The sequence below is a fragment of the Grus americana genome, chromosome 15 (genome assembly GCF_028858705.1).
Source record: "Grus americana isolate bGruAme1 chromosome 15, bGruAme1.mat, whole genome shotgun sequence".
Classification (NCBI taxonomy): domain Eukaryota; kingdom Metazoa; phylum Chordata; class Aves; order Gruiformes; family Gruidae; genus Grus; species Grus americana.
This window is the reverse complement of record NC_072866.1, coordinates 10130951-10150025: the sequence shown is the minus strand read 5'-3', so window position 1 is coordinate 10150025 and position 19075 is coordinate 10130951. Positions and strand designations below refer to the sequence as shown.

The 19075-nt window shown below is 44.6% G+C and overlaps 1 protein-coding gene across 1 annotated transcript in view; it reads right to left on the bottom strand.

The window, feature by feature from the left end:
- CACNA1H (calcium voltage-gated channel subunit alpha1 H) overlaps nt 1–19075 on the bottom strand; it is a 123986-nt gene that overhangs the window by 42761 nt on the left and 62150 nt on the right. The window contains exons 9-14 of the mRNA XM_054843261.1: nt 11549–11724; nt 10365–10550; nt 9586–9703; nt 7774–7929; nt 3033–3123; nt 663–871 (exon numbers count right to left, since the gene is read on the bottom strand). Of these exons, the coding sequence (XP_054699236.1) occupies nt 663–871; nt 3033–3123; nt 7774–7929; nt 9586–9703; nt 10365–10550; nt 11549–11724 (936 nt within the window). The remainder of the gene's footprint in view (nt 1–662; nt 872–3032; nt 3124–7773; nt 7930–9585; nt 9704–10364; nt 10551–11548; nt 11725–19075) is intronic.

Genomic DNA, 19075 nt, shown 5'->3' with positions numbered 1-19075 from the left:
AAGCAGTCAGCTCCAGCCAGATCTCTGCTCTGTGAGCTGTGCCTGGTGGCAATCGGTCAGCTCATACCTTGTTTCCTCTGTTTCCCCTCCAATGGGGCTGCTGTACTGTAACTGGAGCTCAGCTGCTGCGCTGGTAAGGACAAACGCTTCGTTTCCCTTCACACAAGGTGGATTCAAGATGCAACCCTAAAACACTGTGGGGGGAAACAGGCCTGATCCTCATAGGAACACTTGACAGCTTCTCCAAGACACCACAAAATGGCCAGTGTGGTTAGCAAAAGATGCCTGCTCCTCCTCAGAGGGGTTTGCTGGAATAACTGCATGAACTTATGACTTGTCTCAGGCTGCATCTCTCCAGCAAGGTAGCTTGGCATGGACTTCCAATGAGATAGTATGCAGGAAAACACTGAATTCCAGTACATCCCTGTCTCCCCTATTCATATACTCACTGTCCTTGACTGTTATGCTGTCACTGTCCTGCCCCAGCATAGCACACCCATCCATTTCTCCCTCTTGACTCTGTTCTCCTCCTGCCTTTCCAGATACTTCTCACTTCTACAATCCTCCTTTTTATTATCCAGTAACATGTGCGCACGCACACACGTTTGCGTGCCTGTCCCTTGCAGGCACTTGAGGGAGAGTTGTTAGCAACAGGAACTTACCAAGGACTTCTGATCGTAGCTCAAGGGGTCTAGCGAAGCATTACTCCCTCTCCTTGAGTCCACAAAAGTGTGCACTGAATCCATATGTGGGGAACACTTCGGTGTGGGCATTGGTGTAGCAGCAGTGCGCATGATTATAGGAGGCGGCATGCTTCCCCTGCCCTCCAAGTGTCCATTTGGGGTGACGGCCAGGGAGTACATTTTCATCTCTGGGGAGAAGGGGAGAGAGAATGTGAGGTGAATGCTCAGCTACAGCTACAGAAATCACTCTTCAAAATGGACATTGCTCCTTGGGTCTTCTAGGAACTCTGCCAAATGGACATCAAATGTTGTGGGCAATAAGATCACTCCCACCACGTTGAAAGGCATAAGGCAAATGTCACAACCTTTTAAGAGGCCTTCAGCCCTGCCTGGACTTGGAATCCATTGCCCTCCAAAGAAAGTTTCTTTTGCTCGCTGTTTCTTGGGATTTAGAGAGTGGAGTTACAGTTTTGGGGGACTGGGAGAGAGTTTCCAGGGAAAGGATATTGAGGACTGACTAAATTCACCCTAGGAAGTTAATCTCTTCTCCTTGTCTTACAGTCTTGCACAGATATTTTTATGGAGTTCTGATGTGCTCTAAGTTCCTTCACAGGGAAGGCACTAAGCAAACATCAGTCATTGTCTTTAGTCATCTGTTCAGGGGACAGGAAATGGAAGTTGCTTTTACACATCCACCTGCCTAGAAGAGTAAACCTCCTGTAACAGAGAAATCTAATGGCACACCTCTGCGATAACTGCAGAAAGCATCTATTTTAGCTATATGGCAAGTGCAGACTGAAAAAACATATTCACACTGAAGACAAACCAGACATAACACCTCCAGACCTATGGAGTGCCGTAATACTCAAATCCAAAAGCCTAATTTCAAACACAAAACTGAAATTAAACTAGCTCCTTTTTTACTGGGCTTGGTGGGTTTTGGTTTAATAACTGCAGAATCAAGACTGAAGGAGGGGGAAGGATGGGAGCATCTACAACCAGCAGGAAAGAAGTACAAGACTTCAGTGAGAAACCCAAATGAGTGCATTACCACTGTTATTTTTCTGCCATTGGCTGCTTTTGTAATGCAGTGTGCTTCCATTGTATCGTCTGTTTAGTTGCTGGCTTGTGCACAAATACCTGATCTGCACCACAGAAGTCCATGGGAACATTGCCATTCACTTTGAGGGGTGGAAGATCCAGCTCAAAATTTGCTAATCTGCAATACGCGTTCCTCTTACCAGTGTATCTGTTCACAGACCAACGGCATTGTAATAGAATTGTTAATGTCCTTATGCTGTTTAGTCACCGGTTGGCGTCTATGAGGCTTACGGAGACACACAATTACTCACGGACTTTGACTGATGGCACGTTCAGTCCTGTTCTCTATTCCTGCATTACCTGAGAAGAGGTGACAATATTTCTTTCCCCTAGAACTCTCTTATTATTTGAAGCTGCTGAGCAAATAGTTGGTACAAAGCTGGCGTTGTGGGTTCCTTGTCAACTATTTGCACTGGACGTTCATTTGATCACTTGGTGTTTGGAATTTATTGCTTCATCTGCAGACTGAGCAACCCCATCACCTTGCTGTGATCCACCTCTGTCTCAGCTTCCCCAACAAATTATTTCTGCCCCTTTCTCAGCTGAATTCCATCTGCTCACCACAATCAATATAATTTCCTTAGCTGAAATGAATTCTGGTTTAGAAGCATTTAAAGTAATCCTAACAACAGCCTGAGCTGAGAATCAAAGTACAGAGGAACTAAACTGGCTCTTATTTACCATTATGGTATTCACTCCATTGAAATATGTGATCCCTTCCTGTCCCCTGTCTGGTTGCAAACTCTACAGAGCAAAGGCTATCACCTACTATTCCATGCTTATACTACACTAGTACAATGTGGCCTTAGCTCAAATCAATTGCCAGGCCCTCCTGTAACACAAATGAACAGCAACATTTCTATCAATCAAACCTCACCTAAATGCATTTTTGTGAGAAACCAAAAAGAACAGATGAGAACATGATTGATTTGAAAAGCTGCTGAGAAGTAGTGTGAAAATATTGCTGTCAGCAAACGATTCTGTGGTAATGATAAAGAAATGATGAGACATATCTAAATATTCTAGTACAGTTTAAATTAGAAAAACATCTGTTTAAAAGAAATATCAAAGCTCATTTAGCTTTCCCAATGCTTTTTTGCATAGCTGCTCTGTTAACATAGTTATCAGATTAATCACCAAATAAAATGGATTCTTCCACTTCCCTCACTAAGTTTCTGTGAAAAGATGACTGTGGAAGCAGAGTTGGAGCTCTCAGATGCCCAGGAAAATGTAGAGACAAAATCTTACCTGTTGCTCGGAGGTCTTTTAGCTTCTCAAAATCATCATCGAAGTTGGCAGATGTCTTGTCCTCATCTGTGTCTGACCTATTGGCATCACCCTGCAGAGAGGAGAAGGATAATTAACAGACCTGATTCGTGTAAGCTTTAGCACAAAGGCATTTGGATTACTTAGCAGCTCAGAGATACCTCAGCTCCTTATGGTTAGTTTAAGCGCAGCCCCAAGAACTAGGAGGGCAGAAGGCCAAATTCCCTCTGACACCGTCCTGGGGAATGACCCCAGGTAAGTCCCTCTCCCTTGTTTTGATTCATTTTTGTACCGGGGCAGAAAGGATGATGTTGTGATTGTGACTATGGGTCCTGCAATGTCGTCATGTTTCCTATACTACGCCCAGCCTCACTGAACAGTGTATGCCAGGGGAGAACACGAAAGTGCAGCTGTAATCAGAGGAGTGACTAAGAAAAATTGGCATTGTGGGGTTCCATATTTGCACTCTCCATGATCCCAGCTGAAAGCACTTAGGTTTTCATGTCAAAGGATGTCAAAAGGTTTTTCTTCTTTATTTGACAGCACTGTAAATTTGACTTAGCTCTGAAACCCCAGCCCTGATTTGCTTTCTTCATGCTGGCTGGTAATCGAGATTGTATTGGGAAATCTCTTGGCAACATTGAAGCTGAGGCAGAAGGGAATGAGGCCAGCTTGCCTGGCAGCACAGCATCATCTCAGGACAGAGAACGGCCAACCACCCTCAGACTGGCTTTCCTCCTGGAAGTCCAGTTATTTTTCCCTTTCATACATATCTGCCTCTGCTATCAAAAATGATCAGCCTAAATAATGTACAAGCCTGGGATAGAAGAGCTATTGTCAGGTTCTCCTCTGCTGGGAGAGGTCTGCAGAGAGGAGAGATTCCAGCAGGCTGTCGGCATGACTCTGGCTTGATCCATCAAGACTGCAGAAAAGCTGTGCAAATTGATAGCAAATGGTTGGATTAAAGCAGCTGATCCCAGAAAAAGGATCACAGTTCCTTAACTGATGCCTGAACAAATCACCATCGTTTCTAGAGACATGGTGCTGAAGTGGCAGTGAACTTAATTTCATCTGTGATGTATTGCTAACTGGTGCAGCCAAACAGACAGGATGACTGAAAGGCTTAAGCTCCCTTATTCATCTTCTCTGTTTTGGAGCAGAAGCGCTAGCGCAGAGTAGATGAAAGATTTGCATAATTTTGGAAGGTTTGTCTGCTTTCCCAGAGCAGCTCTGGGGCAGATTTCAAAATGACATGGGAACAATACAAGCACAAATACGCAATTATGGTCCTGTGTGAAGTCTGACTGCTTGTTGTCCTAAGCACAAAGGTACTAAAAATGGTTTTGCGGCCATTTAAGCCTATTCTCTTCCAGGGATACTCCTGCCAAACTTGCTGCACAGGCAGATCAGAACCTGAGATCAAGCCGAGACTGTGTACTGTGATTCACAGTACAATTATTAGTGTCCTTGCTGAAATGCTGCTGAGGGCTCAGAGCTTACAGCAGCTCTAATGTGCACCCTCTTAGTTGCACAAGTCTCCCAGGAGTCTCTCTCCATCTAAGTAAAAGTAAAACCTGAGCAAAGGGAGGAGAAGTGCACCTCAGTGTCTTCTATAACTGCTAAGAGCATCACCCTGTAAGAGGGCAAAGTCAAAGAGGTCAAAACAAGAAATTCTGCCATATTCACAACATACCAACAGAACCAAGGGTGACAAAAGAAAACCCAGCTCCACTGATACTTCTTCCTGGGAGTTGTCCAAGGAGACTGTAAACATCTTTGGTTTACAACCAGAGCTAAGTTATGCATTTATAAGTGCAAAGCTTGAATTGAGCCCTGATAGCTGAAATACAGCCCTGAGAAGGGTTTTCTGTAACAGAGCTAATACCTCACTATGAGACAACTGACAAGCCCATAGGCTTAATGTCAGGATTTATAATAAATGGAAGTGGAGAGCAAAATGTGCCCTGCAAATGTCATGCCTGTGGTTGCTGGCCTTTTCTGAGGAAGCACTGAGTGAATAATACAAGCTTGGAAAACTACTCCTTACACACATTTAAATCATGGTCCGTAACAGCTCCGAAAGGAGCCATTAAGATTGAGCAAGAAAACGACAGCCATTTGGCTAGGGCTGTAATCACGCACTCAGAGGGTATTGCATGAGGTTGCCCATTTCTGGCTTCACTTTAGCAGGTGATTCAGCCTCCAACAGGGCAGGTAAGGAACGGGATCTGTACTGTACAAAGACACCTGCAAGCTGCCAGGATGCCAAGCGAAGAAAACTTTCTTCTGCCTTAAAGCAATCAGGAACAAAGGATGCAAACTGCTGTACAAGGGCTCTCTGTGCCTAAATGCAAGACTGCTTGAGCAGGAGCAGTTTCCAGTTAGTCAGGTCACACACGGCTATTGTCCGTTTGGGTTTCCCTGGCATGTCCTCTTTTTCCAGCCAGATTTGCCGGTTGATGGACTGCGGATATCTAACACATCTGGCTACTGAAAACTCCGAGCTACTATACGGACAACTGTATTGGTTGCTTCTGCCTTCAGTTCAGGAAAATCTATTACTTTAGCACAGACTTTAGTCTGCTATGGCCTGTGTCATTTTCTAGCAGAACTGAGGTCCAGCACAACCACTTTGAATACAGCTACAACTCTCCTAGAAGAAAACCCCTTCTGGGTTGGAAGACAGCAGCTACTGCAGAGCCTGCAGAAATACTGGCAATTCCTTTGCTTTGGTCTTATTAGGTTAGTGGCTAAAATGTCCATCTCCATCTGCAACAGGTTGCGCTAGAACAGGAATATGGCCAAGGTGCTACAGTATCCAGCGCAAAGCCAGAAGACGTCGAGATCAGTGACACTGAGAAAACTACAGGAATTTGGAAATGAACAGTGTCAGCATGACCTCTAGTCACTGACACATGGAGTATAGGCTTGTTCCTGGAAAAAGACCTTCTTGCTCTTCTTGGTCAGCTGTGCTGAATCTTCAGGGCATGGACCACATTGTACAAGACATTAAAATGCCCACTAATGCAGTGCAGAGCTGTTCATTTTGAAAGTGATGAGCTGGACTTCTTGTGTCTTCTGTGTGTGTGCAGGTGGCACTCACTACCCTCAGCATCCATGAAACAGCCCTGAGCGATGTAGATCAGGGTTGTTGTTTTCCAAACTGGGGCTTGGATCCTGTTGTTTCAATTAATTTTCCTCTGCTAGTGCTGTGAGGAAGCTAGGAGGGATGTTTTAATAATGAATCTATGCAAACATTCTTGAAAGACATAAATGTGGCTGTGCTGGCTTGAGAGAAGGGAATTTTTTGGTCCATGAATATTTCATTTATATTCCATGGTCAGTAAAGGTTCGTCTAAGTGTGAGCTGAACATGGCAAATGAGAGTACGATACCATTTCTGGGGAAAAAATGAAAAGTGAAAAAAAATCCTATAAAAATAATTTCTTTCTCTTCTTTCCCTTGGGAGCTAAGGCGGTGAAAACTGAAGCCATTTTCTCATTTTCTTTCTGAGTCTGTGTGTCTCTGAAGCCAATCCAGCACTAAGCAAACTTTCCTTCCTTGATAGTTGCAGAAATAAAAAAGTAATAATTAAAAAATCCCAAAGCACAACGTAAGCCCTTTCAATGCCACTATTCTTAGCTTTAACTGGGACTGGATGATTTTTGGTAAGTCTCAAAATCATTACCATTTGCACTAGGACTTTGAAAAAAGTAATTATTTCTGGATAATATGTATGTGCACATATATCATTATATTTACAACCTAAACAGATCATCCTCACTTAAAATCTCCCCCAAATGGACTTGCCGTGATCTGAAAGGAAGATGGAGATGAGCAGGATAGGGGAGGTGATGGCTGCTTTCACTCTCTCAGGATGCTAAAAGCAGATCTGGAGTGGACTTTCCAGTGGGGAGGAAATCTTAAGAGGCTGCAGGGCCCCCCACTCACACCAGTACTATACCACCTACACCACTCACACCAGTGTCGCCTGCTGCTCTGCATCATGTGGCACAGGATTGCCTGCACAGCCGCTAAGGTTCCTGTCTAGTTCAGATCAGGACATGGCATATCACTTTTGACTGAGAAATAAAATAATTTCTCTAATCCTTTCCATGTGAGATGAGATGCCTCCAGTTTATCGTAAATTCCCTGCTCATTGACCTGATACAGACATTATTTTCAGGTATAGATAAAAATCTCTTTAGCATTTATATGTCCTACATCGTCCGAAGTATCTCAAAATGTAATGTTTGTAACCGTGCAACACAGCTTTTGAACAGCTGTGCTACTAGCCTTAAATAACACGTAAGGAAAGGCCTGGATTGAGAACCAGTTCACATCTTACTTGGTCCCCATGACTAGCACTGGATAGACAGATTGAAGCTTGAGGCCCGCCACAAAGAAACACAAAACACAGGACATATGGGAGATTTGGTGAGTTAAATTAATCCTACATTATTTCCTCTAGGTCACACAACAGACCCTATAACAGATCAACCAAAGTGCTGGTCTCCCAAGTCCCATGCCAAGACTAGTGGGCCTTATTTGCAAAAACAGATTCACAAAAGCTTCACATGCCCAACGCAGCTCATCTATACCCCTTAAGTTTAGATTTAGGGTTCCTTGCATGGCTAGATGTTTGCACTGACATGGATTCATCCCTACACTCTTGCCTACATGTGCTTCTCAGTTTTCTCCCTCCCTCTGCTCAGATCTCTTACCTCTGCCTGGAAGCCTTCTACCAGAATGGCAACAAGAAGGTTGAAGAGCACATAGTTGCCGAAGGTCATCAGGGCCACAAAGTAGAGTGCTGCCCATGAGGATGTGGATGCCATCCCATTGTACAGGACCACGTTCCAGTCCTCTTGAGTGAGGATCTGCAGAGAGGTGAAGGGGAAGACTCTCTAATTACTCCACTCTCTCATGCACAGCAGCTGCATTCAAATACGGACTCATCCATTTCTTCCTCTCCTTTTGACCTTTTCTGAGCGTAATCATTAGCAGGTCTCATGATATGAGACAGCAAAACATTCTTTTATTTAGATCTTTGCACGCGAGAGCTCTCTCCTGGCCAAATCTCCCCTCTCTGCAGGAAGATCTAGCACACCACTGCCCACGGAGATGACTAGTTCAGATCCTAGATATGGTAACATGAAGGATGAGCTGGTACGAGTCCCATTATTTGGTGGCGGTATTGCCTCCTTTGATAACCATCAAAAGACAACAGAGGCCAGAGCTGTTGTCTCCTTTTGGGCTGCTCATTATAAGGCATCTGGAGCTGAAGGAAAGGGTAGGGGACATGATATTTGATGAGATAAATGACACTGGGTGGCTCAGAAAACTCAGGCAAGCAAAGTGGTTTCCATTAGGTAAAAGCACTAACAAGCTGGGCAAAAAAATACACGTCTTTGCAAAGCCTTGCACCAAGGGACCTTCCTCAGGGATTCACACTCTACTACCTTTCCTGAAGCTTAAAAATTCAGGGACCTATGAAAAATGAGTGACAGATTCATGCTCCACATTAATTTGTGCTTACAATGAAAATGGCCTCTAACTCTCCTAAAAACAAGGTAGCTTTGGAGACAGGAATGCAGTCAGCTGCACTGAGGCATGCCACTCTAACCTTCATGGGATGTAGGACTGAGCCCTTGTGCTCTGTGCCAACTCTATTTCCCAAGGGACTGCTAGAATAAATGCAGAAATCTGTATTTATGTTGGTAAAAGAAAAACATGAACCTGTGAGACTAATGCTGATTTGTCCTTGCTCCTTTCTAAGGAGGAAAACTTTACAAGAAGTTATATTCTTCACAGTGAAGACTGTGGACTGGTTTGTACCTTGAATGATACTGTGGTGAACAACTACTCTGCATTTAGAAACTTACCTTAACATTGTTTACACTGTGCTCCACTTGCGCTCTAAGGACTGAACTTTTAAACAGAAAAGACTAATCTTTATATTTAGAATGCCCTGGAAATAGCAGCTTATTGCTCCATTGTGGAATATGCCAGTAATTTCAAGCACATAACAGATCTTGTCTGCAGAGGAAACACAACTTTTTATATGAAGACTTTCCTAGTATATAAAGCCAGCAACTCCAGCTCTGATTTGCAACAGTGTTTGTCACTCCCAGTTAAATGAAACTGTTTGCAAAGTGCATTTTTGGGGCAGTGAAAGCAAGTAAGAAGACAGAGATCTACAGAATAGGAGCAGAATGGACAGCAGACTGAGGGTCTTAATCTTACCGACTATATGAAAGGAAAATAAGGCTGGATTTCCAGGCCTTCTTAGACTTTACTTTTACTGCCAATAAATATGCACAGTGATGAGTGATGATTTTGAGTAGATTGCTTCTCTATCAGGGCTTATAGAGACCAGCTAACTCAGAAACACAATCACTTTGCCCTAGTAACTCTACAGTGCCATTTCACTCCAAGTTTGACACCTACTGGAATAGTTGTGGGTTTTTTTTAAAAAGTGAAATAACTTGTCCAGGTGGTCTACATTAAAACTTCCCAGAGGATCCAGAACTTACCTGAAATACAGTCACAATGGCCCAGAGTAAGGAATCGAAATTCTTTCTATCTGGAACTGTGTCTCCCGTATCAGTTTTCAGGCTGAACTTGCATCCAAACAGATGCATGCCGAGAATGCTAGAGTAGGAAAAAAAGAAAATGAAGAAACACATTATTGTGTGAAATATGGTTGCAGGGAGGATTGCAGTGATTTTTCAGACACTTTCCTCCCCCCAGTGTTTTGTGTGCCAGTGGAAGAGGGGATTTGCTCCACCACTGACATGATCACTGATCGGACTCTGCCATTTGGTTCTTCTGTGTCACGTTTTATTACAACTGTCTACACTGAAGTCAAATCAGGATCTCCTTTATCTAAAAAAAATGACAAATCATATTGCCAGCTTCCTAATCCAACTGGTTTCCAAGAACAGGATCCTGAGGAGCATTATGGGGTCAAACAGACAGAAGTTTTGGAGTCTGTACAACCTCCACCTCAAATATAACCCTGGTAGAGTCCAGTCACTGACAGCTTCCTGAGACACAGCTGAACAAGCCTCCCAGGAGCTCCAGAGCAATTGTTGCCTGCTTGCGTACTTCATTCATCTACAGAATTACAGTACTGCATGAAAAACTGAGACCGAAAAGAGGTAAATAGTCTGTTGAGTGTCTGCTTGTCAGTCTATTGTGAACACTTCTATCATGTAGGCAGCCTAGCAAGTGCAGCATCTTGTTATTCTAATCTACATATTACTTAAGCAAGCTGAAAGATAATTCGAAGAAGAGCCACAGACTCTGGTACCTGAAAATAAAGATGAAGAGCATGAGCAACATGCAGAAGGTGGCAACGTTGTCCATTGTCTTCATCAGGACCACCAGCTGGCGACGGAGAGCGGGCATGAAACGCACCAGTTTCAGCACCCGGAGCAGCCGAAAAGTTCGGAGCACAGAGAGGCCTCCGTCTGACTGGCCGATGATCTCCCAGACGCTGCAGGAACACGAGATGGAGAAGAACTAAAACCAGCAGTACTGTACTGTGAAAGCCCTGAGCAGGCAGGTTTCTTACAAGATTTCGCATCGTTTAATCCCTAAAGGAGTAGTTTATTTGCCTGCTGCTTTCTTGCTTCTGAAAAACACCTTCACTTCCCAGTTGTGCAGACACACGTGCTCATGCACGACCTACATCCTTTATAACTGGTTTCTTGATTCTTTAATTCCCTTACTTTCTGCGGTTCTTCACAACACAGCACATCTCCTGCTAGTCTGCATCAGTACAATCAGTCACAAGCCGCAAAATGTGGATCACAGTTTTGTACAAGCTAATATCCAGAGGGATTTACGTTTGTTGGGGTGGGTTGATTTGATCAGGCCACAGACTGGCCTTTGTTCTGGGCCTCTATTGATCCCCACTTCTCTGAATGAAAGGGATGGGCCAACTGAAGCCAAGAGCACTATCCTGGTTTACAACTTCTGTGTTTGCCTTGACTCCCTGCCCCAAATTACTGATCAAGGGGTGAACGGCACTGCTAGAAAGAATCCCAGCAGAGAGGTGCTGTACAAGCTTCTCACCCACACACTGTGACATCCCCAGTTTAGGCTGCGATAGTGTCCCCTGAGAGAGGACAGCAGAACAGTGCCCTCTCTTACCCTTCTGCTTGCCCTATTCTGGCCTGAGTTATGTGTTAATTCAGGAGAGGGAGGACACGCTGCTGGGATACAGACACTCACAGTACTCCTTTCCCAGGACCAGTCATTCTGCACTTCAGTGGAAAAATGACCACAGTGCCAGATGTGTGGCGTAAATAGACTTTGTTCTCCATCTGCCAGGTCCATTTACTTTGGACAGCCCTTCTAATGACAGGAATCTAAAAGGCCAGCATAATTATAGCACATCATAGCCAGCAAGCCCTGGATTAACACAGGCCACGTCATTCCTGTTCCCTATCCCACTCCCCTACTGGTCTGAGCCCTCGGCAGAAAACCCACAGTGGAGAAAGAACTGGCAGTGACCTGATGACAACTATGATCCCATCAAAGATGTTGTACGGGTTCTTGATGTAGCCAAAGAGGCCAAAGGCAAGGAGTTTCAGGAGCATCTCCAGGGCAAACATGCTTGTGAAGACGATGTTACTGATCTCCAAGGCGTTGGTCAACTCGTCCGGCTATGGGGCAAAAAAGCAACATGGTCAAAGAGATGCACAGAGGAAATGGCTAAAGGCTGGTATGGTCCTCCTGCTCTGGGAGTTGTGTTAACAGTGCACAAATGCTACATCTTCCCATGTTCCTTCTGGAGGGCCATGGAGGCAGATAAGTGTCTGAAGGGAACAGCAGACAAGCCTCATGGACAGTCCCTGTGAGACCTACTGGAAACACAGAATCCCAGCCAATTTCTGGAGCAGTTGCAGAACAACTGTGCCCAAAACATGGGCCCAAAAAACTAAAGCTATGCAAAGGAGAGGTCTTGTTCACTGTTGCAAGACACAATTATCCAGGTGAATGGCTAGTATGGCTTGTAAGGCTTCTATTTGGACTCGCATTGGTCAGGCTGTTTTTATTGCACTAATCCCAGCAGAGCTTTAATGGATACCGCTATATCCAAAGCAGGACCACTGTCAATACAGCACAGCTCTATTCATATACAAACAAAGCACTTTTCTTGCAGACATCTATTAAGAGAATGAGGAAAACAAATACCTGTGGAAGTCAGTAGGATCAATAGTTTTATCTACCTTGAGATATTTAGCTCCCTTTGGAAACTGTCCCCAAAAAAGCCCAAGATGATTTTTCCTTCTGAAGTCCTAGTTAGTACTGTAGAGCAGATTTCATTAAAATGACAAAAATATGGTCCTGAATGTCAGGATTTCCTCCAGGATCAGTGTGGGTTTCTCTGAGTGTACAAGACTGCATGCAGCTTAAATCCAAGAACTGATTTCTCCATCTCCCTCTTCTATCACCAGCACCGAATTACCTTGGGCTACAATCTTGCTTTTCAGCCAGAGCCTTAGATGTTCCTTCCCTGGGAACCGCAACAATCTCTGCCCAACACCCAGGCTGAAAATGTGACACAGTGGGGACAGATGCAAAAAGTGGGATGGGGCTTGCTCTCTTACTGGAGCTACTCCCTCAAACAGCACCAGGCTCTGCAATGCGCATTTCTAATGCTCAAGGCCTGTTCCTTTGCAAAAGAAAATGAGTCTTTTTCATTTCCTCAGTGTAATAATATTGTCTAGAAAAAGGTGTTATTTTCATATCTGACTCATCTCCTGACTGATAATAGCTTCCTTTATTCCCCATCTGTCATTAGACACTATGTTAAAAGTTGGCAGTTTCCTGGGGATGTTGTTGCATTATTTGAGGCTCTGAAGGTAGAAGACCATTGTAATACTGTGGCACGGCCACATTTAACTCCACACTCTGCAAATGGAATCCTTGGCAATTGAAGGAGAGGGTGAAAGAGTTAACTTGAATGCAGGAAGAGCCCACACATCCCCTACTATAGGCAGCGACAGTCTGTGGGCTGCTAATGAACCATCATTCATAGGCTAAATTACTTTATGCAACAGACTGTCTTTTGCTCAACCATTTATGCAGGAGAAAGAGCACTAAGAGCCTCAGTCCACATTATTATAATCCGCATACACTAATTACTAAGGGACACCAGGGGAAGGACTGTGCAATTTTCAGTTCTTTAGTCTCTAGCAAGGGGTAGCCCAGATGGCTGCACAGTGCACCTGAACAGCAGGATCACCGGGCTGCTCTCCTCTCTCCTGACATCCTCCTTGCTGCAGGAACGGTGATTCTCTCCCTACCATCAATCAGTGCTCGCCTGTGCTATTCCCTTCCCCGACGATGCCAAAACAACCCAGGCAGAGGTCTTCCCTTTGCAATGAAAACACAGCTGAAGAAAAGGGCTGCTCCAGGATGGCATCTAACCAGCTCCCCAACAGAGACTGACCCTGAAATAGCCCCGTGGGCTCCCAGGTGCCTGTCCCGCTGTAAGCCACAGCGGCCTTGAGCTATTTGTCAGAGGCAGCCCACGGCTGGCACATTCGGTCTCCCCCCCCGCTGGGGTTATACGAGGGCATGCTTAATAAGAAGCTAAATAACTTGCTAAATTCTTGTGTCCCTCCAGGCAGCAGACTGAGGGCTCCTTGGGACAGGGTGTTCATGGGGGGCCAAGGACGGCTCGTTAGCATGTTGAAGCTGGGAAATTAATGGCACAATCATCAGCAATAAAGCTGCAACTTAGGCAGCTTTGAAAGGACAAAGTTCTGTAGCACTTTCTGCTGGGAAACGCAAAGAACCTGCCTGTTGCTACCTACAGTACCTTGTAGTCTGCAATACAGCAGCGGTATCATCCGCTAAGGTAAAACTTAATTCAGTGTTCTCCACGTTCACCTTGCTGCTGCCGGATATGCTGTCAAGAGTCACAATTTTACCATGAAAATTGGGATAGCTGGTGATCAGTTCAAAATCCCTGATCTCGGCATTGTGCAAATATAACAAGATAATCTCAGGAGTCATTACCAAAAAGTCAGTGTCCAGCCTGAAAAGCCTAAACTGAAGAAACTACAAAGCACCCTCGGGCAAATAAAAAGAACGTGTAAGTTGTTATTCTCTAAAATCTCATGTTTCTAAGCCAACCACAAGATTTTTCTATGGCCTGGTGAACACACGGCATTGCAGCCAGTTAATCTGCCGATATCATTGCTTGAATTGATTTGCCAATTTCCTTCGACAATTTGGTGTCTTTCATTGCTTACTCTCCAGTGCTGTGACTTTTGCTTCTTACGCAAGTTCAGAGAGTACAGGAGAAAAGCTGCAGCGATCGCTCAGGGGAAGGGAGAGAGGGCACGAGGAAGAGGGAAAGGAGAGGACAAGGAGGTGGCCCAGATGAGATCATCAATAGCTGTGATGACGAGCTGATCCAGCAGATCAAGATGATGGGGGTGGGGGCGCCTGAGCAAGGTTGATGGACAGCAGGCTGACACTGCCAAGCCAGTCATGCTTCAGACAAGAGATCTTCCTTATCCTTTAGTGATCATATCTGGTGTGAGGCAGAACTAATTCGATGACAAGGTCTGCTGTAACGCGAGATGTTTGGAGCACAATCCTGCAGTGACACGGAGGCAGGACCCACTGGGCAAAGACAAGGATGGATAGCTCTGCATGCTGGCTAAGCTGCTGATGTGAGCTTTTGTATTATTAGAGTGGAAGCTGAACAGCAGATGAGCCAAGCATCCAGTGATACAGCCTTCAAATGTAATTACCTTCTTTCAACACCAACTGGAGCCTAGAAAACAGCCTCCCATAGATATTTGTATGGCTTATGAAATGGTTTGCTGCTTAGAGCACAATTCATTTCCCACTTCTCTCACTCCCTGACAAGAAAAGACCTAGGAGGAGGGTCAAGGGAGAGACACTTGAAAGCCAGGATGGATTTGGCCATTCCCCTGGAGTCAGCCACTAGGAGACACTGTTGTTTTGTTCAAATTGAAGCCAACCCCAGAGCAGGAATTTTTCCAGGAGCCTTTTTCTCTGGGAAAAACAAAATGTTGATTTGCTGAACACAAAACTTTTCATGGCAAGGATTATTTTTATCAAACTTCCTGGCTGGAAGAAAAAGAAGTTGCAACAAGGCTTTAAAATTGCTGCAACGTCTTCTTTTGACCTTCTCAGAAAAAGAAATTTCAGGCTTTTTGCTTGAGATGTGGTTGTCACAAAATGCAACTTCCTAGCAAGGAATGGTTAAGAAAGAAAGGTTGTCATCAAAACAATGCACTTCCAACAGGGTACTTCTAAAGTGGCATTTTTTGCTTTTTGCTAAATACTTTGTAAACCTTAACAACTCCGACAGAAGGAAACTACTTCCCCACTGTAGAGCTCCAACCTCCATCAGTGAAAAGTTCCTTTTTCAAGTGACAGTGAGAGAGCGCGACCCCTCATCAGCTTTGGATGCCTCCACATCTTTTGCTGCTGCAATGATTGACCTCCAGGTTTTCAGAGACAGGACAGGCCAACTGGAGCACGGCCAAACAACCAGCTGGCATTGCACGAGGCCACGAAACACCCAGGAATCTCTGCAACGGATGCAATGCGGGAGATGGTGGCAATGCCCACTGATACCAGGGTCCACAGTGCCAGATGTAAAGGCTGGAATGGGAACTGCCACGCTGGAGACAGTCAGCAAAAATGAAAAAATAGAATGCTTTAACCCACAAGTTCTACCATCACATTGCAGGCAACGTTCAAAAAAGGTTTAGATCAGAGTGCAAATTTTATAGATTTCAGATTCAAATGAATCCTCATCATTTGGCTGCAGTACTGTTTCTCACCATTGACGAGGACAGAAACTGTATGGGATCAATTTGCAAGATTTCAGCATCCTTGAATACGAGTTTAAAGTAACAGCCTTGACCCCAGGCAAAACATGTCCCAGGAAAGCACAACCACCTCTGCTCACTTTGAAGGCCATATTTGTGCTGCGGAATATTTCAGTGATTCAAAACCGTGTTTTTATTAGGGACAAACCTCAAACGTTTCAGCAGTTCATCCTGAGTTCAGATAAACAGACAAAAAATCCTTTTCTAAATAGTTTGGGTCTGCAAACCTCGGAAGACTAGTCTCTTTCTGAGAATCTGATACTTCTGGTTTTAGCAAGATGCAACACAATCCCAGAGCCTTCCTGGAATTGGGAGAAATTCAATAATAGAGAAACCCATAATGGTCAAATTATTGATGGCCCCTACAAGCAGAGGATGAAGAACAGCAGTAGGACTTTGCAGCCTTCGATTCTCTTTGTACAACTGAATTACTGCATTTCTTCAAGCAAGTCATTATCTCTTTGTGCCTCTTTCTCCTCCTGCCTCTCTTCTACCTTGTCTCTTTTGATTGCTGCAACCACAACCACCTATTTTACATAGCTTAGGTTCAATCACCAGCAGGATGGCACCACGCCTTGGCTGGAGCACCTTTTTGCTTTGATACCGAGTAGAAATAATCATGCCTGCATCACACTGGAGAAAAGGGCTGTTAGACACCCGGTCCTTCCTGCTGAATGAACAGGGAAGGAAGCTTCCCCAGTAAAAGATGTGCTTTGCTTCAGAAATCCCCCCCGAGCTCAAAGCAGCCGTTCGACTCCTCCTGAACAGGGAGAGCTGAGGCTGGCAGAGACACAGAGGAGTGGTAAACAAATCCAGAACATTTAGTCTCATAAACATCCTTTGCACTTGTGTTGTTTTTTCGCTAGTCCTGGGCCTAAAGCTGTCAATGGGTTTTTGAGCACTTGTTTATGTTGGCTTTTCTGCTTCATATTTTTAAGTTCGGTCTGCAGAGACTCTGACCAGGACGAGGAGACATAATGAACTGTCAATTTGCGCTTTGCTTCTGGACACTCCATATTTTCTCTCTTTACCCCATTTTTGAGGGGTTGTCATTTTCCAATTACCAGCTATTCCACTGCAACAGATTTCACCTGTCTGCAGTCCTGGGCATCATCCCCATTTCAGGGGATTAAAAACCAAAGGGAATGCATCAGAGAGGCAGGGAGCAGGAGAGAAGGCATTCAGGCTAATCACAATGCAATGGAAGAGGGAGGGAAAATCCAAACCACACAACTTTTTTAATTAATAAACATAAACCATGGCAATTAGTGCAATACTGGATAACCCACCCAGCACTAGGCAACTTTACTAAAATGTAAAAGGCATGTCCATAGGTTGCAAAGGCATTTGCAAGCTGTGCCCAAGGGACTGCAGGAGGGACTGCTCAGCACTGCCTGATACTTTCTAGCAAAAATGCAGTAACAGCCAAGCACAGAACAACATCCAGAAGGAACAGGTCTAGGTTCAAGGACTTATCCTCCCTCTGGCACTTGTGCACAGCCTGCTCCTCCTTCCAAATACAAGAGGCCAGGCAGTGGTGTCAACTGTGGCTCTGCCTGATCTGTGGTAACGGGGAGCGAAGGCTCTGCTCCCCCCTATTGAAAGGAAACCTAATTATCAGGATTTCAAGATCCATTTCACACAGTGAGCCACAGGCAGGGTCAGAATGGAAACTCAAGAATTTCTGCTTTTCCAAGTGGTGTCTCTGCATGCTGCACAGATACACAGGTGATACCAGGACCACCTGCAGCCTCAGTCATGATGTCACCAGCTGCAAAAAGGCGACAGTGCCAGAAAAACCATGGAATGGGACACCAACTGCAGTGCAACTCTCCTCCTCTCGCAGTGGAGAGGGAAGACGATGCCTCTTGGAGGCTCATCCTCACGTTTCACCTTTTCATCTCGTGACGAACATCTGTGCTCACTCATCCCAGAGCCCAGACACCACAGCCAGCCACCCTCCAGGGCCCATCCCTGCCATGAGATCTGCAAAGCGGAAGGAAACCTTTTGCATCTCCAGTGCACATTGACTGCAGAGCACAGAGCTATACTTGAGCCAGCTTTCCCTCTATGGAGGGAGATTAAAGCCTGCTGGCTTTACTCAGTGAGCCACACAGCCTCCTACATAACTAATCTGTTTAACTGATGGATTACTGGGCTCCATATTACATTTGTAGGGTTTATGTGCCACTGTGAAAGCAACCGCGAGATGAAAGCCAGTTTTCTGGGACAGATTAAAGCAATGGTTTGGGAGGAATTAGACTTTTTTTTTAATAAGAAATATTGTTCAAAAATTGTGGAAAATAGCTTAAATGAGTTTGAAGTATTGGCACCACAGGAGGGGAGCAAATCAATGAAATTGCTAAAGAGAGCTCAAAATTACAAAATATTCCTCTAACTTTTTCTAAAAAACTAGAACATGTATGGAATGTGTGCATAATACTAATACTACAAGGAGACTCCCACTGCGCTAGGCAGTGAGCATCAGTCTGCAACCCTGGACCCGTGTGCCTTCTGAATATAGGATGAAGGGTTGGCTAATGTCTCTGAAGCACTGTGGGAAAAGGTCGTCTTTGAGGGAATTTAGAGAGCGAGAAGCTCGCAGCTGAAGCAGAGAGCTGTCAGGGAATGTAAGTGACATCTCGGAAGACTGCTAGCTAATGTGAAGACTTCATTTTGACCTTTATTTTTCCCCCCTTTTTTTGCTTGTCAAAGACCAAATGGAATAATTCTGATATTTCTAAGGTAAGTAAACAACCAAACCAACCAAACAAAAAAACGCAAGCAACTTAAGACCTGGCTTCTTTCTTCCTCTGCATTCCTTGCCCTTAAAAAAAAAGAATGCAATTATTGGATCTTTCAATTTTTGCATTTGAAAATATTTCCTTTGTAAATTGTTTTGATGTAGTTTATTTACTACAACATAGGGCTCTTACAGTCTTAAAATCAACTTCAAACCAGTTTAGTCAATCTAGACTGTGGTTCAAACCACAGGAATTGCCTTGCCTTCGTATGATACAACTTCTCTTACTAGGAAAAATGGTTTGGATAGTGCTTTCCCATGCACATGAGCGCAGTTGAAAGTTATTTATGCTCTCTGGCCCTGGAAAGGAAGCAGGGACTTGAACCA